This window comes from Castor canadensis, chromosome 13 (assembly GCF_047511655.1).
Source record: "Castor canadensis chromosome 13, mCasCan1.hap1v2, whole genome shotgun sequence".
In the NCBI taxonomy this organism is placed as follows: Eukaryota; Metazoa; Chordata; class Mammalia; order Rodentia; family Castoridae; genus Castor; species Castor canadensis.
This window is the reverse complement of record NC_133398.1, coordinates 11,908,998-11,930,749: the sequence shown is the minus strand read 5'-3', so window position 1 is coordinate 11,930,749 and position 21,752 is coordinate 11,908,998. Positions and strand designations below refer to the sequence as shown.

Sequence of the window (21,752 nt, the reverse complement as noted above, 5' to 3'; positions counted from 1 at the left end):
AGAGAAAAGGTTAGATAAAGAAGAATTAAGGGGGGGGTAAGGGAGGGGGTGGGGGGGGTAAGGGAGGGGGTGGGGGGAAGGATGGAGAAATGACCCAAACATTGTATGCACATATGAATAAAATAAAAATTAAAAAAAAAAGAAAGAATTAACCTAGAAGGTAACACACATGCACAGGAAATCAACGTGAGTCAACTCCCTGTATAACTATCCTTATCTCAACTAGCAAAAACCCTTGGTCCTTCCTATTGTTGCTTATATTCTCTCTTCAACAAAATTAGAGATAAGGGCAAAATAGTTTCTGCCGGATAGTGAGGTGTTGGCGGGGACAGGGAGGGGACAGGGGCGGGGGGGGGAATAGGGGAGAATTGACCCAAATATTATATGCACATGATTAAAAAATTAATTAATTAAACCAATTAATTAAAATTTAAAAAGAAAAAAAAAGAAAATTAAACATAAGGCTTTACTTTCACAAATTAAAAAAAAAAAACTTGAAGAAAAAAAATTGAAGAAGACCCCCGAATATGGAAAGGCCTCCCATGTTCATTGACTGGCAGAATTAATATTGTGAAAATGGCTATACTACCAAAGGCAATCTATAGATTCAATGCAATGCCCATCAAAATCCCAATGTCATTCTTCTAAGAAATAGAAAAAAATCAATCCTAAAATTAAAGCATTAAAAAGACCCTGAATACCAAAAGTAATCCTGAGCAAAATGAGCAATGCTGGAGGTATCACAATACCAGACTTCAGGTTATACTACAGAACCATAGTAACAAGAGCAGCATGGTACTGGCATGAAATTAGACACACAAAATGGGACAGAATAGAGGACCCAGAAATTAAACCACTACTACAGCTATCTTTGACAAAGCATCCAAAAAACAAATGCTGGAGAAAAGGCAGCTTCTCCAATAAATAGTACTGAGAAAACTGGCTATCTACATGCAGAAGACTGAAACTAGATCCCTTTCTCTCACCCTGTACAAAAATCAACTCCAAACACATCAAAGATCTTAGTATAAGAAATGAAGCATTAAAGCTACTATAGGAGGAAAAGAAGGGAAAACTCTGATGAAATACACATGGGAAATTATTTTCTGAATAGGACTCCAGCTGCCTAGGAAATAAGAACAAGAATTAATACACTGGAGTGTATGAAATTAAAAAGATTTTGCACACCATAACAAAGTTACTTTACCAGAATCAAGAGACAACCCACAGATTGGAAGACAATCTTCACAGCTACTCAACAGATAAGGAATAAATATCCAGAATACACAAAGAGCTGAAAAAAACTAAACAATAAAGGAACAAATAACCCAATTAAGAAATGGTCAAACAAATTCTCAGAAGAGGTACAAATGGCCATAAATGCAATGTAAATCCAAACAACACTAAGACTCCATGTCATTACAATCAGATTGGCAAATCATCAAGAAAACAAACAATAATTGCTGGTGAGGATGCAGTGGGAAAGGAATCCTCATATACTGCTGATAGGAATGTAAACTGGTACAACCACTATGGAAATCAGTATACAGGTTCCTCAAAAAACTAAAAGCAGGCTTACCTTATGACCCTGCCATACCACTCTTGGGTATATATCCAAAGGTGTGTAAACTGATATACAAGAGAGATACCTGCCCACCCATGTTTATTTCAACTCTCTTCACAATAGCCAAACCACAGAAATCACCAAGGTGCACAACAACCAATGAATGAACAAAGAAAATATGGTGTATATATACCATGAACATTACTCGGTCATGAAGAAAAATGAAATTATATCATTTGCAGGAAAATGGATGGAAATGGAGATCATAATGTTGAATGAGTTAAGCCAAGCTCAAAAGGCCAAATATCACATGTTCTTGCTCATTTGTGAAACCTATACCTATCAGTGGGGTGGGGGGGTCAGCTGGAGGAAAGAGGAAAGATACTGAGGGATGAAGAGGATCCAAGTACGCTTTCTATACATGTGTATACATATGCAGCATAATGAAACCCATCAAAAGATTGTTTGAAAAAAAGGAGATGGGGAGGAATGGGGGAATGGAAATATAACAGAAGGAGTAAACTACTTCAAAGTATACTGTATGCATGTATAAAATTATCACAATGAAATCCCCTTACATTATTAATGTATGCTAATTCAAAAATAAAATTAGCCAGGCACCAGTGGCTCACATCTATAATCCTAGTTACTTGGGAGGCTGAGCTCTGGAGGATCATGGTTCGAGGTCAGCCTGGGAGAATAGTTCTCAAGACCCCATCTCCAAAATAAACAGAGCAAAATGTACTGGAGGTGTGCAGCTTAAATGGAAGAGAGCCCCCTGAGTTCAAATCCCAGTCCCACCAAACAAAAATTGTTCTTAAATAGGGCAAGGGCAATACCTACCTTATAGGGCTGTTGTGAGGGGTTTGTTTTAAGTAAATCATACATAAGAAAATACTTATCACACAGTAGACTATAAAATACAAAGGTACATCCTTCAATATACACTGCTTGAGCTATGAGATGCTACCCATTATTGTTGCTTCTTTCTTATACACTCAACAATTCTATTTAATCAGACAATATGTTGACTATATAAATTTATCCTATGATTTTAAGAGTAATGTTTTTTTGGTCATCTACTATGTATGAGGTATCATTCCAGGTGCTAAGTATAAAGAACAAGGATAGGAAAAAAGATATCTGCCTTCAGTGATAAGGCAGACAATACACCACCTCATAGCAACACAGAAAAAAAACTACATTCTGAGTCTAATACTATATTTCAATGGTTTAGCTATGTGTAGGTTCAGGTCTCTAGACCCACTGTGCATACAATACTTTCACTGGCAACTCAAGGCAGTTTGAGGAGGTGAGTTTGCACTACGAATCTTTGAAAATTAAGTAACTACCATTATGTATAGAGCAAGTACCTTGTGCTAGTTATTATACAAGTCACATTATATAAATTCTCTCAATTAACCTGAGATTTATTAACCATATATTAAAATGAAGAAACCAGCCCGAGGTTACACAGCAATACTAATGGAATTGAACACAAGGCTGCCATGCACCAAGGTCTGTGCTTTTTCTCCTATGCCTCTTTTAAAAGGAAACATACCGTAATAGGGAAGTGGTTATTGTTCAGGGCCTTCAAGTAAAGGGTTAGAATATGGTAAGAAGACTGACAGCATAGGAGGAGCCTTACCTGTGAAATGGTAAAAAAACAATAAATAAATAAAAAGATAGTCACCATGTACTCTGGCAATTTAAAATATAAAATGTGATTTGAAATGAGCAGTTAAATCCACTTCTGCACAGATAATACTGAGGAGATAAGTGTGATACTCTAACTTGTCCTGGTTTCTTTGGTTCTGCCTGCTCTCAAACATGTTTTGTTTTGGTGATGGCATGGGGATTTGAACTCCAGGCCTCATGCTGTACATCTGATCCATGCTCACAGACCAGTTTTTGCCTTAGTTACTTTTCGGATAGGGTCTTACGAGACTTTTTGCCTGGGTTAGCCTGTACCCCAATCGTCCCACAGGTGCATGCTGCTAGGCCTAACATTTTTTTTTTTGAGATGGGGGGAGGGGTCTTACTAACCTTTTGCCTGAACTAGCCTCAAACCAGGATCCTCCCAACCTGTACCTCCTGCATAGCTGGGATTATAGGCGTAAGCCACTGTATCCGGTTCAATTACATTTTTCCCTTGCTTAGGTTTTACCCAAATACATGGCAAGTTAAGGGGCAAGAGGAGAAAGGGGATGCATGATGTAGTATTGTGAATTATTTGGGAAGTTAAAGGAAGTCAAGATACTATAGGAAGATGTCTCCAAAGGGTTTGTGGGGAAAGCAACAATGGATATGTTTTTTTGAGGTTGAGAAAGTAAGTAGGAACTGATTTTTAAAGGGGGTAAGTCTATCTTTCAATCTCAGAAATCCCTGGAACATGAATGTGGCTTGTACTTTCATTCCATGCAGCTGAAAAGAACTGTATCAAGGGAATAAGAGAATTGTCTAGTGTGAGCAAACAGAGTTGTACAGTCCAGACCTCAATTGCTCAATTATGCTGGATCCTCCAAGTTGTTCAGGAATACACAAAACTGCTAGCAAAGAACAAAAGGTTGTCTTTGACAAAGCCCAGGTTAGACAAAATGAGTAAATTATAAAAGATCAAGTGAGTAAACAGGGCTGGGATGTTAAGGACAAGACCAAAGCAAATCTTTCTGCCATTCAAAAGGAGAGGAAGTAACATGTAACACATTAGATCCAAGCTGATTCCTTTGCCTTTCTTGATGTCATACACCAGCTGATAAGAGTCAGCTCATAGTCATCCAAAGGATCCTCAGGTAACTCAAATAACTTGAACAGAAACTATGACTATCCCACTTTATTACAAATCCCACCTATAATAAATAAGTACTATTCCAGCAAAGATACAATACACTAAGAATCTGTTTTCAGCTTTTTTGAACAGAAATTAAGGTTACAAAGGCAACAGGCTAAGGTAAGGGTATTACTGAAAGCTACAGCAAAATCGCATTTGAGTAATAGAACTACCAGGGTGGGGGTAAAGCCTAATGTTTTCTTAATACCTTCAAAGATGTTGGAAGGAATAGCAGCAAGTACAAGCAAACATATAATTAACTTAGCCTTTGGTACTTAAGTCTTTTTCTCAAGTAATACCTTTAATTACAACTCTACTTAGAAATGGTTGGTTTTATAATAGAGTCAAGTAGAACACAGTTTATCAGAATTAACATTTATCTTGACACATCACAAATCAGAAATCATAGTTAGGCTGTTAAAAAAATCAAGCCATTTAAGATTGATTCTTCACAGGTGCTATAAATACTATCTATAAGGGAAAAAGCATAGGCACAATCCCAATTATAGACTGGCTGCCCTTTGATTAAAATATGACTGATATATATGGTTGAAATCGGCTAGGTATAGTAGACAACCCCAAAAAATGTTTTCTTAAAAAGTGTCTATCACTTTTAGTTTGAGAATTCTATGAAATATGTCCACCAAATATCAAAATTCCAATTCACTGGTAAATGTGCCTTTTTCTGTAATTATCACCAATTTGAAATAAACTATGAAGCTGACCAGTATTTCTTACCATACTGGTGGTATTTTAGATAAAGGAGTAAGCAATGGGACTTGTTGAAATGTGAGAGATAAAAAATAGCAACAGAGTCCCACTGGCCTATATAGTGCCTCTAAATTGTCGTGAGAATGGCCAGTTGGCCAAAGATCTAACACAAGAAATAAATACCAAATGGCAAGTTTCTTGAGACAGGAATAAGCAGCAGGAACAAGCAAACTGGACAGGATAAAAACACTGGAAAAAGCCTACCACATCTCCATCATTACCTCTCAAAACTACACATTTCTCACTGTCATAAGGATGACAGTGCCATGGAGTTCTTTTTAACTTCAGAAGAAAGTTTAATGCGTGATTCTAATATATATTATTATATACAAAATGCTAATAGGGTCACAAACCTCTTTTAAAAGGCAGAAAATTATACATTGAAAAAAGTATAATCCCCCAATTCATATCCATTACACTAAAAACAAACCTACACATGGGCAATTAAGTTAAACACATAATTCACATGGTTGTACAGTTATTAGACGTCAAGGGCAATAATCAAGTGAGTAATTTTGAAACAATAACTGAGCAAATTTGAAAACAACTGCATTTTAGGTCACATTTAATCCTGAAATCTGACCAGTAAGCCAAAATACATAAACTAGACTGCCTGATATTAATAACAATGCAGTATTTAACAAGGTAAAATGGAACATCAAAATAATATAAAAATTAAAGTAGAGCAAAGATTCACACAAACATGGGTTTCTGAATTAACATACTTTATACTTTTGAAATTATATACTTTAGAAAAATATACTAATTATATAGAAACAAAGTTGTTTAAAATACTGTAGGTGACGTAAAACAAATGAAAATTATGATTTCCTAATCCATGGAGCATAGTTAACATAGGGCTAGAGTTCTTATATGAAAACAAAACAACAACCAAAAAAAAAAATATGTATATATATATATATATATATATATATTATGTATATACACACGTGTACCTCCATCCTTCTTCTCCAACTCGTCCCTAATTAGAGGGGAAGTAAGTATCACCTTCAAAGTTAGTGTGGGTTCTTTTGTGTTCCGAATTATAATAGACGCCTCATTTACACATTGTTCCACTTGATATTTCTCTTCTGTCAGCTTCTGAAAGTCATCAGGATTTCAAAAATATCCAATTAGATTAAAATCTCTAGAAGTGAATGTTTGCACTAAGTCCTCAAATGTTACTAACTGTTGTTATCATTGTGCAAAAAGGGGCAAAGTCCTGTAACTAGTTCTGTAGTTTGGGGATAACTTTTAAGTAAATTCTTTCTCCAACCCTCAGAAAGTAACACAATGTCAATCATCTACCCAATTATGAAACAATATTTAAAACCACTCTTTCTAATATTTAAAAGTAAAATGTCAACAGCATCGTTACTTAATAAAGGGTAAATTCTTCAAAGTATTGCACAGAACTACTGGAGAATACTAAGTAGCTAGGAATGATCTCTAAGACAATAGCTTTTTTGACAGAAGTACCTACATAGGAAATCCTACAAGGACTTGTAAATACAGGATTATATAGATTTCTTAAAAGAAATCCAGCAAGCGTGAATAAAAAAAAAAACTCTACAAATTTACTTACCAGCAAAAGGATGAGTATAAACAAATAACTTCTACACTGCCCTCATAACAGATCTCAGAGATCACTCTACTGAGACCTATCATTATGAGATAAAGTCATCTGACATCTACAGGGAAATTTACTTTCCTTCTTTTAACATACAATTAAAAATATACTATTCAGGGGCCTTCCACAAAATAATCACCCAACAGAATCATATATTAATCTATTTTTAACATTATTATACACTAAATATATAGTTTAATAGTGAGTCACACAAGGCCTTTCCTGGTGATGGAATTTAGTATATTACTGACTTTCTCACTAAAATAGTCAAGACTAAGTGAAAACACTAGGTCTCTGTTCATCAATGTGTACTAAAAGGACACAAAGTCATTTATACAAAAATAGCATTTACCATTAAACATTTCCAAAAAAGGGGGAAAAAAAAAAAAACCTCATTATCCTAATTTTATATAGAAGAAGCCAAAGAAGGAAATGGCCACACAATGAATGTAAGAACAAAACCCAAAATACAGGGCAACAGCAGAAAACTGCTCCCACTCATTTTGCCAATAAAGATGTCTACTGTAGAGTAGGTCAAACTAAATTTTTTTAATTTTGCACACAGATCACCGTAAGACTCATCCAAAGTAATAAACATGGTGTAAGTTTTGGACTAGACTAAGTTTAAGTGACTTCTAGTTTTGCTATCCCCTTCCTCCTGTGCCCAAAGAAGTTATAAAATAACCTTAGAAAAGAATATAAAGGGAAAAGTTATGTTTCAACTTTAATTAAGGTACTCAGATAACTGGAAGTTTTGCTACAGTAAATGTTCAGAAAAATCATTTTTATTCCTAGGAAAATAATATATTAGAGATTATTATTCCACATAAACACTAAACAAGCAAAGTAGAGAGGAGTATGTAGAAGTGACACTTAAAATGATTTCTGGAAATATTAGTAATAACGATACATATGTGCTTATGTGTATACATACAGGCATATTTATGTAGATGCACCTAAGTCAATCTAAGACAAGCTGACAATTAAGATCACCATTTTAAGGAAAATGTACCTTTACCCAAATACACATTATTTATTACTGGAGAACTGCACTGGCTAAATTAAACTGAAACACATTTCGTATAATATCCACCACTGGTCTTAAAGTGTTCAGGCTTTAGAGTTGAGTGCCAGTGACACATGCTTATAAATGCTAGCTACTTGGGAGCCTGAGATTGGGAGGATCATGTTCGAGGCCAGCCAAGGCAAACTTCTCGAGACATCATCTTCAAAACAAACAGCAAAATGGACTGAGGTGTGACTCAAGCAGTACAATGCTTCCTTTTCAAGCACAAAGTCCTGAATTGAAACCCAAAAAAAAAAAAAAGAGTTCAGGCTTCTTTTATCTTCTATAAGACAGCCCTTCAAAGACCTAAGGATATTTATGTCTCTTTTTTGTCTTCTTTAGCCTAAAAGGGCCCCATTTCCTCAAATTTGAGATGGTCTGCATAATCTACACTCTCTCCTGGGTTCCTCGATTAACACTTGGTAGGTCAACACTAATATTTTAAGACTGTGATGCCCAGAAATAAAGATCCTTACTCGGGACAGGAACAATGCAGAGTTCACACAGTTGAGATCTGCACAGACAAAGTTCTATTAGTGCAGACTGAAGCTTGGTCCAAACTGCTGCATCTTCAAAGCTGGAGAGATGTGATTCATTTTCACATCTCTCAGATGTGAAATATGACTGTTCTCTCAGTCAGAATTCTGGTTTATTATAGCATTAGTTCTCAACTCTTTTTTCTAACCTGACACACCTTAGGATGAGCGATACAATCACTCTCACAAGAAACAAACTCACTAAAGAGAAGAGGAAAGGCCGAGATGGTAGAAAAAGCCTCTAAAAGAACTGAACTTTTGATTATTACTTTATTATAGACTCAACAGTAGCAATGTTCACTATACTAAAGGAAGATATACAGATTAAATTCTACAGCAATACAAAAAAATAATATTAAAAAGAGGGATTTTATCAATATTCTGGTAACAAATTATTATTAGCCCACAACCTTTGTTACTGAGCTTCTCATTTTGTAAAACTTTACTGTATTCCATGTCATTTACTACTCTCCTTCCTCAAATGATTACAATGGGGTTAAAGAACAGAAACCCTATGAAAGATGAGAAAATATTTTTCCATCAAAATTGAAAATGAAAAAGCAAAATGGGTTCTCTCCCTTAGAAAACCATCCTTTAGGGTTGGCTGAAGTGGTAGCATAAGGCCCTAAATTCAAACCCCAGTAAAACATACAATACATACATACATACATACATACATCCTTAAGACTTAAGACAAGAGTAATAAAATAGTGCCCCCAAAATATGCAAATGTGTTGTGTTGACAAGATAACACAAATTTAATAGATTAAAAAACCAGAAAAATAATTTTGAAGTTCAATTGGTGAATATAAAAAGAAAATTATTTAAGTAATACATCTCACAAAAACAAATTTTGAGTTTTTATACTTGAAAAAAACACCTCATTTAGAATAAATACAAATAAGCCAATAAAAGAAACAGGAGCAACTCAAAAGATTGAACCTTTGAGTTCACATCTAATTTGTGATACGGATATGAGGACAAACTGAAATGAAATTTTCAAATAGCTGTAATCTACTTAGATCACAGATAATATATATCTGGAACTGAAAGATGATCATAGCTCACAGCGTTACAAACTGCCCTTGGGATAGGCTAGCAGGTCAGGTTTGAAGGTCATTAGAGCCCCAGACTGCTTAACTTCAGCCTTCGGTGGCATCCTCCAGGGAGCACACCAACAATGAAATTTTGTAAATGCATCCCAAAGTGAAAAAGACTTGCAAACAAGGAATTAATAGTAACTTTCCATTAACAGAACAGATAGGTGATGGTTAATTTGAGTATCCAATTTTAAAGGTTAAAGTCATCTATAAAAGTCTCCTGTTATCTAAGCTTTTTTTGATCTTTCAAATCTTTTCTGCATCTCACCAAGCCTTCCCAAGAATTTTATAATGCTAAGACCCCTAATCTGAAAAAAAAATGACTCTACGAGATATACCTGAAAGGTTTAAGAATGCACCTTAATATGGTAAATATATCCTGCATAATAATCACCAGAAATGAGCTTTAAATGTAATGGATTAGTCACTGTAGGGTTCCTTTTGTTTGTACCTACCCCTAACTGTTACCAACACCTGTTAATATATTTACCAAAGTCACTGCCGGTTTTTACCTTTTCACAAATTCCTCTAGAGATATAATTAAACCATACTCACCTGAATCTGAATGGGAAGATTATCTTTGACTATATTTAGCAGGGTCTCTGTGGGTTTGTCTTTGCACATTAAAACCAGCTCCAAGTCCATATCATCCTTAATCAGCAAGCCTTTTGCAACCAGGCCAATCCTCATTACACCACACAGTGTCCGACCACCTTGATCCCTAAAAATAAGTCTGTATTATTACTTTTACAACCTACTTCCCAAAGTATAATTTAATCATCATTTGGCTTCTTATATGTTTATATGAACTGGTAAGCGAGTATGTAAATCCAGACACCCAAAATCTATACATCAACTCTCAGATGTAAGGCTCAGACAGTATCTATCTTCCTCCTCCAAGGATTCAACAGGAGGCATACTTCAGACTGTAAGTCTTTTGATTCTTTACTACACCTATGTTGCTTAGGAAACCCAAAAATATTGTATTTCCCATAAACTTCTGTTTTCAAATTGTTGTCTTTAAACTTCTATTATTATTTAGTAGTAATTAAAGAATGTGTGAGAAACTTGAACACCATGGTACACTGAGAAGAGTATCAAGGTAGAAATTTAAAATTTAAACCACCTGAATTCTCCTGGTGGTGCCTGCTAATAACATCCTTCATAGCTGTATCATTGTAGGAATCCACAAAAACTTGAGGGGGTGGGGGTAAAAAATGTGATAAAGCTAAAAGCTGAAATAAGGAAGGAAAGAAAAGATCAATCTGTCAGCAACCGCATTCCAAATCCAGGAGTAGCTAAAAGAGCAAACACTAAAAGTATATCAAGTCATAAATGATAATGAGAATAATGTTCATATATGCTTGGTTTTAATTCTAAAAAGCTCATTTTGGTCCATTTCATTATTACACGTAAAAATATTAATTAAGCTTAGCAGTCATTTAACAAGTAAGTGTTTGAGTTTACATGCTAAAGGAGATCCATTTTCTCCTGCAGCTCCTGAACTTTACACTATGATTAAGTAACAAAAGCATTAATAGATTAGGTACCCTGCTTAAGAGGGAAAAACAAAGTAACTTCTGTGAAGAAACTACAGATCACTTATTCTCATAACAGTCTGCATTTGGAAGGCATAGAATGTGAACCTCAAAAAAGTTCACTGTATTCAAATTCACAGAGAGTAAAAATGACAAAGCCTGGATTTAAACCCATCATGGTTTAACCAAAATATCCAGGTTCTTTACATTGTACAGTTGCTTCTCAAGTTTAGATGCGGAGATGTTAAAATTAGAGAGGTAAAGCAGGGAAAGTTTAACTTCAATGGAGTTAAGGATTTAGCTAAATGGAAAAGAAGATCACTCTAGCTGGAAGCAAAGATCAGCAGTTGAGCAAAAGTCACCTGAGTTGAAAATGAAATGGAGAAGGGAAAAAAAATCGTGGCAGTAGAAACTAGTAGAAGTTATAAATAACCCAACTGCTGATTCAGTGCCTGGAACACCTTAGAGATTCAATAAATATTAAGTAAATGAAAAACTATAAAAGTAGTACAAGTACAGAAGGAAGTTAAGTATTGGGGTTTTTTGTTGTTGTTTTGTTTGTGGAACTGGGTATTGACAGAGGGCGTTGAGACTCCTAGGCAAGTACTCTACCACTTGAGCCATGCCCTAGTCCTTTTGCTTTTAATATTTTTCAGATAGGGTCCCTGTACTAACTTTGCCTGGGCTGGCCTCAGACTGCAATCCCCCCATCTCCATCCTACAAAGTAGCTGGAACCACAGGCGTGTACCACCACGCCCAGTCTTGTTTTTGTTTTGTTTTGTTTTCCCAAAGTATTTTTATTAACATATATTAGTTGTGGGGGAAAAAGGGGGGAATACATTGTGACATTTATGAATATGCCTACATTATACATTGATTAAGTTTGCCCCACCACCTCTCTCCCCCACCTCCCTCTCCCAAACCCTACTTAAAGCAATTGCAAAAGGTTTCATTGTTCTATTTCATATAAGTACATAAAGTATATCGACCATATTCAATGACCTCCTTTATCCCCTCCCCCTTCCCACAAGTACCCATCCCTCACTGGACCTGTGTCATGTCCTTGATTTTTAATTCCAAAATCAGTATTCAAAGGGGTTTCTCAATGTGAATATACTTTACTTTGGTCAGTTTAACCCCCTTTATTACTCTCTCTTGCCCTTTCCCTCCTACCTCCTACTATTCCACAGCTTTCAGTACGTATCATGGTATCTTTTACCTTCACAGATATAATGTATTTCATGATTCAAAGCCAGCCTGGGCAAATAGTTCAAGAGACCTTATCTCGAAAAAACCCATCACAAAACAGCCTAAGACCTTAGAGTTTAAACCCCAGTATTATTTTTTTAATTAAGAATAGAGTCCTAGCCAGGCAACAGTGGCTCAAGCATATAATCCTAGCTACTCAGAAGACAAAGATCAGGAAGATCACGGCTGGAAGCCAGCCCAGGCAAAAGAGTTCTCAAGACCTTATCTTGAAAATACCCAACACAAAAAAGGGCTGACAGGGTGACTCAAGTGGTGGAGAGTCTGCCTAGCAAGCACAAGGCCCTAAGTTCAAATCCCAGTATTGCCCCCCTTTAAAAAAAGAGAAAAAAAAGAAAAGAGTCCTAAAATTTCTAATTGTTCAAACTGTGGGACCCAGTGCTGTTGATTTGACTTCTGAGTCAGTTTGTAACAGAGGTAAAGCAATAGCTTAAAATAAAAGAGCATAGATAAAACACTGCCTGGCATTAAAAGATGTACTTAATAAACCTAAGTCAGCCTTCACTCATCTTTGTGGCCTTTGGAGCACACACCAAAAGCACAATATACATCTATTACTGGAACACACCTCTGTTCTTATTTTGCACAAAATAAGAACAGAATCTCTCTGTACTCCTTGAGTTCTATCACATGATAAAAATCACAGAGCCAGACGGGGATGGCTCATGCCTATAATCCTAGCTATATGGGAGGCTGAGATGGAGAGGGCCTGCATTAGAGGCCAGCCAGGGGAAATAGTTCAAAAGACCCCTATCTCCATAATAACCAGAGCAAATGGACTGGAGGTGTATGGCGCCCCCTGAGTTCAAACCCCAGTTCTACCTAACAACAACAGCAAAAATTATCAAAGAATCACAGATAAGAAAAAAAAAAAATAATAAGAATAAGAATCACAGATAAGTGCTCAATCTGGGACTGTTCCACAAACAGAAAGACTTTACATACACAACCCAAGGGCATCCACACACAAAGCTGTATTTTAAAACTCCAAATGAAAGTGTGGAACACATTATACTTTAAAACCTTTACTGGGGGTTAAACTCAGGGCCTCACTCTTGCCAGGCAGGCATACTACCACTTGAAACACTCCACTGACTCTTTTTGTGTTGGTTATTTTTGAAACAGGGTCTTACTCTATGCTCAGGTGATCCTCCTATTTGTCTTTCCCAGCATAGCTGAGGATAACAGGCATATGCTACTGTGTCCAGCCATTGATGAGAAGGACTCTCGCAAACATTTTGCCCAGGCTAGCCTAGAACCACCATCCTCCCAACCTCTGCCTCCCAAGTAACTAGGATTATAGGCTTAAGTCACTGTGCCTGGCTTCCTTTTAAAACCTTTAAAACAGGGTGATTTCATCTAATTAAGCAAAAATCTATAGTAGCACTTTCCAAAAGTATCCCAACCTTCAGAAAAAAAAAAAAAAAAAACTGGAAGATGTATTTAAAAGGCCCAAATTCCACTGAAATTATACACTTTAAAATGATACAAGGCAAAATTTAGGTGTTTTATATATGTGTGTGTATATGTAAATCATAATTTTTAAAAGTTTATAAAAACAACATAAAACACTCACAAAAAGAAAAAAACATAAACACATAATAAAGTACAATTTAAATCTGGAGAACATGACTATGTAACTTGCACAGAATTCAAATACATAGAGAGCCAGTTATGGAGGCATATCACAAGTTCAAACACTCCATGATATTACTAATTAACACGAACTCCAGATTAAACAGTATCATTTTAAAGTCATCATATATGGGAAAAACTGAATTACTTCCTAGAACCTACTAACTGACGGCAGATACAATGTATAAATTACTTATAAACAGTTAACAAAATAATTAAGTCTTTCAGCAAAAAACTGATACTGATTATGAGAATGACAAGGTTACGCTGTCTTTCAGTGAAGATAATCAATTTATCAAAGCCTTCCTTAATAGTCTTTATCTACTTAACACACTGCAGTAGAACTGAAAGCTGGAGAGAAAAATTCTATAATCTCTACAGTCATTTACAAAAGTTTTAGACAAAGTAATGTTGTTAGCCACATAATCAACTGAATGAATTTCTCTTTAAAAGTAGGTTATACACTTATTCCAATTACAGTGGCACTGACCAAAACGGTAACTCTGGCTTAGAATGGGATATCCTGATGATCTGACTATAGTCACCATGGCTACTATTGCTACAACACAACATTTTACTGTAACTGCTGGAGGATCTGGCTCTCCTTAGACCTCCCTTCACTCCACAAATATATAATGAGCATTTAAGATGTACAAGACATTGTGTTATATCCTGTGAATCAACAAGATACATGCAATCAAAAATACATTTTCCTGAACTCTTTCTTCTACACTAGGATCTTAAAATGCCTGACAAAAACAGTATTTTTTTATTTCCCCCAAGATCAAAAATACTACTATTTATTTCAAAATTTAGGAGGCTTAACCAACACAGAAAAAAGATGACATATCATAACCTTCAAATATAAAAGGTTTTAAAGGACTTAGAACACTCTACAAAGGAATCCTGACAGGTCCATCTTCTTTTTTCTGACTCTAATCATTATTCCTTTTTGCTTTTCTTTCAAATGTAACTCAGAAAAACTCCATGTAACATTTATTTCCTTGGTATTACACATATAAAAACCCAAAGAATACATATCACAACTCAATTGAGGGAGTCTTTGAGCTTTTCTTTTTTTCCAGTACTGGGGTTTTGAACTCCACAGCTTGAGCTTTTCTGTCCACTGCAGCAAAGCAGCACAAGGCCAGTACGCACTCACTTGGAATAGTTTTCTACAGCCTCATCTTTCTTCACTTCTGTCTCGCCTTCTGTTTTTGTGCCTTTGTTTGTTTCATCCAGCCAATCTGAGACATGTTTAAGAGCACATTCAACAGTTGACACCATATTTTGAACCGCTTCAAGTTCCTCTGGAGATGGATAGATTGTTGAATGTTTCACCATAACATGGCGATCATCATTGGCAAATGATCGAATAGATCTCTATCATAGGGAAAAAGAGAAACAATTACTTCAATAAAAGGACTCAGAATGTCATCTAAGGCACAATGTTACCTACTTTCCCTTGCTGTTAACACTTTTAATTTTACATTATGGAATCTTTTGTATGTAGGAAATTAAGGAAATAATCAGTAATCACCTATCAGTAAAACTTACCATGGTTTTCTGTAGTATTTCAGCTTCTTTTTCCGATCCTTTCCTCTCTTTCTTGTCGTCTTCACTAGACACTGTTTTGTGTGACAGTACCTCCTCATAAGCCTGAGTCCCCTGACAGCTCAGTGCCAAATACAGCAAAAATGTTTGAAGACTTGTTCTCTGGAATACACCTGCAAAATAAAGAGGAAAAACAACTTTTCAACTTATTTACAATAGTTTCAAGTGAGTGTGGAGCCCATAAACATGTTATTGATTTAAAAACAAACTTTATAGAGGAAAATTACCTTTCATTTCAAACAAACAAATGAAAAAGATCTAACACACTTTGAAGCCTGGGCCCAAGAGCCTAAGTAATACAGCCAGAAAAGTAACCCTCCTGGTAGCTACACAATGTGGTAGTTGGCTGACTTGCAACAGACTCAATTAAGAAACACCACCTGAAAGAGCAATACTGCTATTAATGGCAAGAATGTTTTAAATAAACTTCAGATTTTCAATCAGAAATTGGTACTAATCAGACCTATGTGAAAGTTCCATAGCTAAGTCATCTACCACTGATACACTAACTGTGCCAAGATGTTTTCCACTGGATACTGCCATTAGACAAACAGTACATGCTGGCACAATGTTTATTATTTAACTATTTTTAGGCCTAAAATTCACAATGCTTTTCTGTTCTCCTAAATCCCAAGAGATCCAACACCCCTTAGCCTATATGATATCAGATTCTTGAAAATTCACTGGTTCCTACCTTCATTACCTTGAATTCTAGTGAGAGCACTAGAATCTCACAACATATTTCTCCTAGAGGTCTAATCACTCTGCTACCCATTTTAGTTCCTTTATGAGATTTTATTTTATTCTAGACAGAATTAAAGCAAACTCTTCTGAGTATGGCGAAATCCTTATGCATTTTAAGCCAGCTATATAAACAAACAAGGACTAACACCAAAGCAGAACAAATGTGTTAACCATGTAAATATAAGAAGCACCAACTAGCCAGGCGTGGTGGTTCATGCCTATAATCCTAGCAACTCAGGAGGCAGAGATCAGAAGGTTCAAAGTCAGCCTGGTCAAATAATTCCGCAAATCCCTATCTCAAAACGCCCTTCACAAAAATAGGGCTGGTGGAGTGACTCAAGGTGAAGATCCTGAGTTCAAGCCCCAGTACTGCGCCAAAAAAAAAAGCAACTTACATGTCACAAATATAAATTCACAAAGGAAATAGCTTCCTCTTTATCTAATATTTAAAATATAAAATATTTAAAATACAAAAATATCTAAATAGTTTTCCTTTGAATGAAGTTTCCTTTAAATAAGGAAACCCCCCTTAAATACTATTGTCAGTAATAGTGTCTTAATATTATAGCTGTTCTCTTAAAATAAATTCCTTTTTTGGGTTTTGGGGTGTAGGAAAGATAGATAAGGTAGAACTACACCTGTAGTCAAATGACACTCAAGATATGACCTATACGTAGAACTACTTATATTTATAACCAATTTCCCTAACTCTCTTAGAGAAATACACTAGTGAAATTTGATGAAATACACACAGATAAACACATAAACGTATATAACTGAACAGATTCTAATAAAAAGATTTATACATATCACATACAGGGAATAAGTAAGTGTTAAAATTCATGGGGTCCCTCTGTACAAACAAGTTAAACAGAAAATAAAACACGACCCCATGGCAAGAAATACCTCAAAAATGCTCTTGTCACTAAAATTATATCTTCCATATAAAGTCCACACTATGTAATTCTGGAATCTTCAGCATCTCCCATCCCCAACCCTATTTCATTCTAAGGAATTTAGCCATTTAGTACCTTAGCTATAAATTCAGCAGGGAACAAAGACTGCTTTGTGCTTAGTAGAGAACTGAAACAAAGTAGACAAACTTTATAAAAGCATGAGGCCAATAAACCAACCAAATTAAGAAAACAGATTCAAAGCAGTGTAAGAGAGAGCTTCTGATATAGTGGAGACACTCGGCAGTCATTCAGCACAGAGAGCAAGCGCCCTGGGCATACACCAAAACCTCTAGGAACTAGTACGATAACATAATGTAATAACTTGTAATAAAAGCATGGTACATCAGACACATATTCTTCTGGGGAAACAAACTTAGAAAGCAACTAACTCAACCACACCACACCCTCATTTTAAAAACTGAGGTAGAATCAGATACTAAAAGAGACAGAAACTACAAAACACTTTTTAAAGAGTTTCTCTTTTATTAAGAAATGGTCAATTCAGTGGATAATTTTTTTTTTTTTTTTGCAGTACTGGGGTTTGAACTTGGGGCCTCATACTTGCTAGGGAAAAGAAAAAAGAAGCCAGCACCAGAAGCTCATGCCTGTAATACTAGCTACTCAGGAAGTAGAGATCAGGAGGATCATGGTTCAAAGTCAGTCTAAGCAAATAGTTCACAAGACCCTATCTCAAAAATACCCATCACAGAAAAAGCAGGGGGATGGCAGAGTGGGTCAAGGTGAAGACCCTTAGTTCAAGCCCCAGTACTGCAAGAAAAAAAAAAAAAAAAGCAGCAGCAAAAAACAAGATTTAAAAATAGGAAAAAGGATTCAGCATGAAGATGGAAATCCTACAGTATTTCCTTATTTGTTTGCTTGTTTGTTTGTTTTTGAGACAGGGTCTAGTTTAGACTAGTCTGGAACTCACTATGTAGCCCAGGCTGGCCTTGATCTCACGATTCTCCTGCCTCGGTTTCCTGAAGGCTGGGATTACAGATGTGTGCCACTACCACGCCTAGTTTAAATTCTAAGCTTTAGTCCTCGTTTTACAATTATGGATGTTAAATAATTTGAGGATACCTATTTTTGCAAGTATTATGTACTACTGTGTAAAGAAATTTAATGTCCTATACTATTCTACCCTCACACTTCAGCCCATCCTTGGGGAAAACTTTACCTTCAGAATAGCAGAACCTTCAGTAACCATTACCGAAGCAACTAGCATTTCACTCTGCTATTCAGTGTGGCATCCAACCAAGGTCCTTTATAACACAATGCTAGTGTAATTCTTTCCCTGTCATTATTCTCACTACTCTTAATTCCAGTCAACACAGAAATAATGACTCTTCCCCAGAACATAAGGTAGTGTGCTACCCTCCCCCTCACACCCCGGCTCGAAGTTAAACTTCTATCTTACCTGTATTGCAAACCCTCCTCTGCCATTGTCACTGTTCTACTCATCAAATGCCTATCTCCAAATCTGCCCCTCCATGAAGCTTTATGTAATACTTGAGTGTAACATAATTTCTTCTTCCTTTGAGCCACTGAGCACTTTTTCAGTTTTCTTTATGACATTTCCAATACTAAGAAGGTGTAATAAGCTCCTTATGAAATATGAAGCGACTTGCACCTTTACTTCTACAGCACCTAGGTAGAGAACCTCAAAATAATACCTTGCACTCAGGAGATACTCAATAAAATGTGATCAAAATCCTAGATTACTTTCCTCAGACAGTGCCATAACTACAGACTCTAAGGAGGATCCGTTACATCTTCCCATGTAATTTCAGGGCCGTCTTTGCCCCAGTGACTTCAGGAAACTTTTGACTCTTGCTCCGAAAGCACAGATTCCATTTGTATTTAACTTTTTTCGTCCATGTTGGATTAACCTCCCAAACCTTTTTCTGTTCCTAACACACACTCTACTTCTGGCATAAATCTTACAATTTTAATAGCCAAAATAGATGGTTCTTTCAAAATTCTGGCCTTGTATTCCTCCAATGTTCTCATCTTCTTCCCTATTTTAGAAACCTACTCCTTAACAAGGTCCACTATGGTTACCATTTTTCACAGTTCCCTACCCTTTTTATGCCTTCACATTTGTTCCCATCCACTTAAGATTATGCAACCTATCATTTACTACACATACCAGAAATTCCTCCTGTTATCTTCTCCTGGCAATACCTCAATCCTGGTTAAATCCAACCCTCTTGGCTATATCACATCACTAAGCTTGGACACTTCAATGTGCCTAAGATTAAAAAAAAAAAAAAATCACAAAATCATACTAATTGGTTTTTTTCAAGATCATTAACCCCAAAAGGCTCAATAATCAATAGTTCCCAATGCATCCTTGAGACGAGGAAGGGTTTGAAAATGTCCAAGTTTTTTTGGTTGTGACAATAACTAGGCAGTAGGTAATCCTGACATTTGGAATACCAGGATTCCTGGTAGTTACCAGTAACCATAGGATGTTAAACATGTTGCAGCGTTCAAGAACCGCCCCAGTTAAAGCCCAAATAGGAACCCCAGGGAAAAAAAGTTTAATGTTCAATAAATAATTTTCTCATTCTCCTAATGATTACTTCATACTTTCTCTTGAACATGTAAACCTTCTTCCCACCTCCTCACATTCGACTGGTCACCCTGCTTGCTATCTCATGCAACATGCCAACACTGCTGAATTTTACCAGTATATTATTCCTTCCTCCTGTTATTTTGAGTGAATTGTTCCTATTCCTACCTAATATAAATCCCTGAATTCAAACCCTACTAGATCCTATTCCTTTTTTCCTACTCAAGCATAACAGTACTCCTCCTCCTCTGCAACATCAATTTCCCCTAATCTACCTGGTCACCTCTAGCAACATTCCCACATGTTGCGATTGCATCCATGTTTAAAACAAAAATTTTTAAAAGTCTTCCTTGAGCTCTTGCTTCCCTACAGCTATAAGCCCAACTGTCTATTCCCCTTTAGGCAGCACAATTCTTTAGGTTTCCACTTTTTGTTTTCTATTTCCTCTCCTTCCATGCTCTCTAAAATCTACCTCAATCAGCTTCTCATACCAATACTCCATGGAAATAGCTTGATTCCAATGGAATTTAGAACTATGAACAATTCTCAATCCTCCTCTCTTAGTTGACATCTCAGAAACAGGTTGACATAGTGAACTACTCCCTATTTCAACCACTTTACTTCCTTCCCGTGGCTTCCACCAAAGAGACAACTGTCTTTATTCTCTTCCTACTTCATAAATTACTCTACTGTCTTCTTTCCTTCTTATCTCTATAACCTCTAAGTGCTGGAATGCCTCGGGACTCAACCCCCAGATTTCATCTCTTAACTCTTACACTCCCCCTCCCCTGGCTATCTCATCCAGACTTAAGGCTTTAAATACACTGAAGACTTCTAATTGCCATCAACCAGGATTCCAGACACAAACGCAAATACATAATCAAAATATACACCTAGCTGTCTAGTAAGCACCTTAATTACACACACACACACACACACACACACACACACACGCACGCACGCACACACACACTTTGTTCCTTCCAATCTTCATGCTTTCAAGAGAAGGCAACTGCTCCATCCCTTCAACTGCTCATGCTAAAAATCTGGGAGTCATCCTTGGTCCTTCTTCTTTCTCTTATGCCCTACACTTGATCCATGATCAAATAATGTCACCTTTACCTTCTAACTCTACCTAATATCTAAGCAATCGTACTCTCCACTGGTACCGCCCTGGCCTGAGCACCAACATCTCTCACCTGGATATACTAGTGGTACATTACTGAAGAGTTTCTCCTCAGCAATATCGAGAATGTTACTTTTAAAATCTCAATAAGGTCATGTCATTCCTCTGCTCAAAACCTTCCATCAGCTTCCTATCTCCAAGTAAACACTTTCTACTAATGCAATTCCCCCTAATTTCTTGACCTTCTCTAGCACTGTACTCCTCATGCACTGTGCACGACCCACATCAGCACCCTTGCTAAGTCTCTCCACATGTTAGTTTGCCCCTCATATCCATGTAACTCCTGCCCTCAATTTTTCAGGTGTGTGCTTGAATGTCACCTATCATGCATGAGTCCATTCCTAATCACTATAAATAAAAGAACAACCCCTCCCAAAGAACACCTGTTCTATTAGTCTCCAAAGGATTTACCACTGGTATATGATAGCTTTACTTTGTTTACTCTCTTTGATTCACCTAGGACAGAGCCTGACATAAAGGAAAAAGTAATTTCTCACAAATATTTTCCTACATAGCATTGCAGTCAATGCTCACAACAGCCCAGAGAAGTGGTGAAAATAGAACAGATGGTATAAATTTCTTTTATAATACAAAAAGCACAGATATATAAAGATGTTAAACAGTTTGACTACAATCACACAGTAAGGTACTGGCAGACCCATCCCTAGAAAGAACTGGGGTCTTCAGCACCTTTTCCAATTCACATCACTGTCTCTATAAGCAAATCAAAAAGCAAGTAT

General features: G+C 36.4%; 1 protein-coding gene across 9 annotated transcripts in view; it reads right to left on the bottom strand.

Annotated features, from left to right (window-relative positions):
* Positions 1-21,752, bottom strand: part of Strbp (spermatid perinuclear RNA binding protein) — a 131,006-nt gene that overhangs the window by 57,132 nt on the left and 52,122 nt on the right. For 7 of the 9 annotated variants that reach the window (XR_012440321.1, XR_012440322.1, XM_074051061.1 and 4 more), the window contains 4 exons: positions 15,495-15,664; positions 15,100-15,320; positions 10,053-10,218; positions 6,122-6,266 (listed from right to left, as the gene is read on the bottom strand). Coding sequence is in view for 7 of the 9 variants with exons in the window: in XM_074051061.1 (XP_073907162.1) it covers positions 6,122-6,266; positions 10,053-10,218; positions 15,100-15,320; positions 15,495-15,497 (535 nt within the window). In the remaining 2 variants the exon portion in view is untranslated. Of the gene's footprint in view, positions 1-6,121; positions 6,267-10,052; positions 10,219-15,099; positions 15,321-15,494; positions 15,665-19,400; positions 19,502-21,752 lie in introns of those variants that run through there. The other 2 variants (XM_074051064.1, XM_074051057.1) reach the window with 2 other exon arrangements.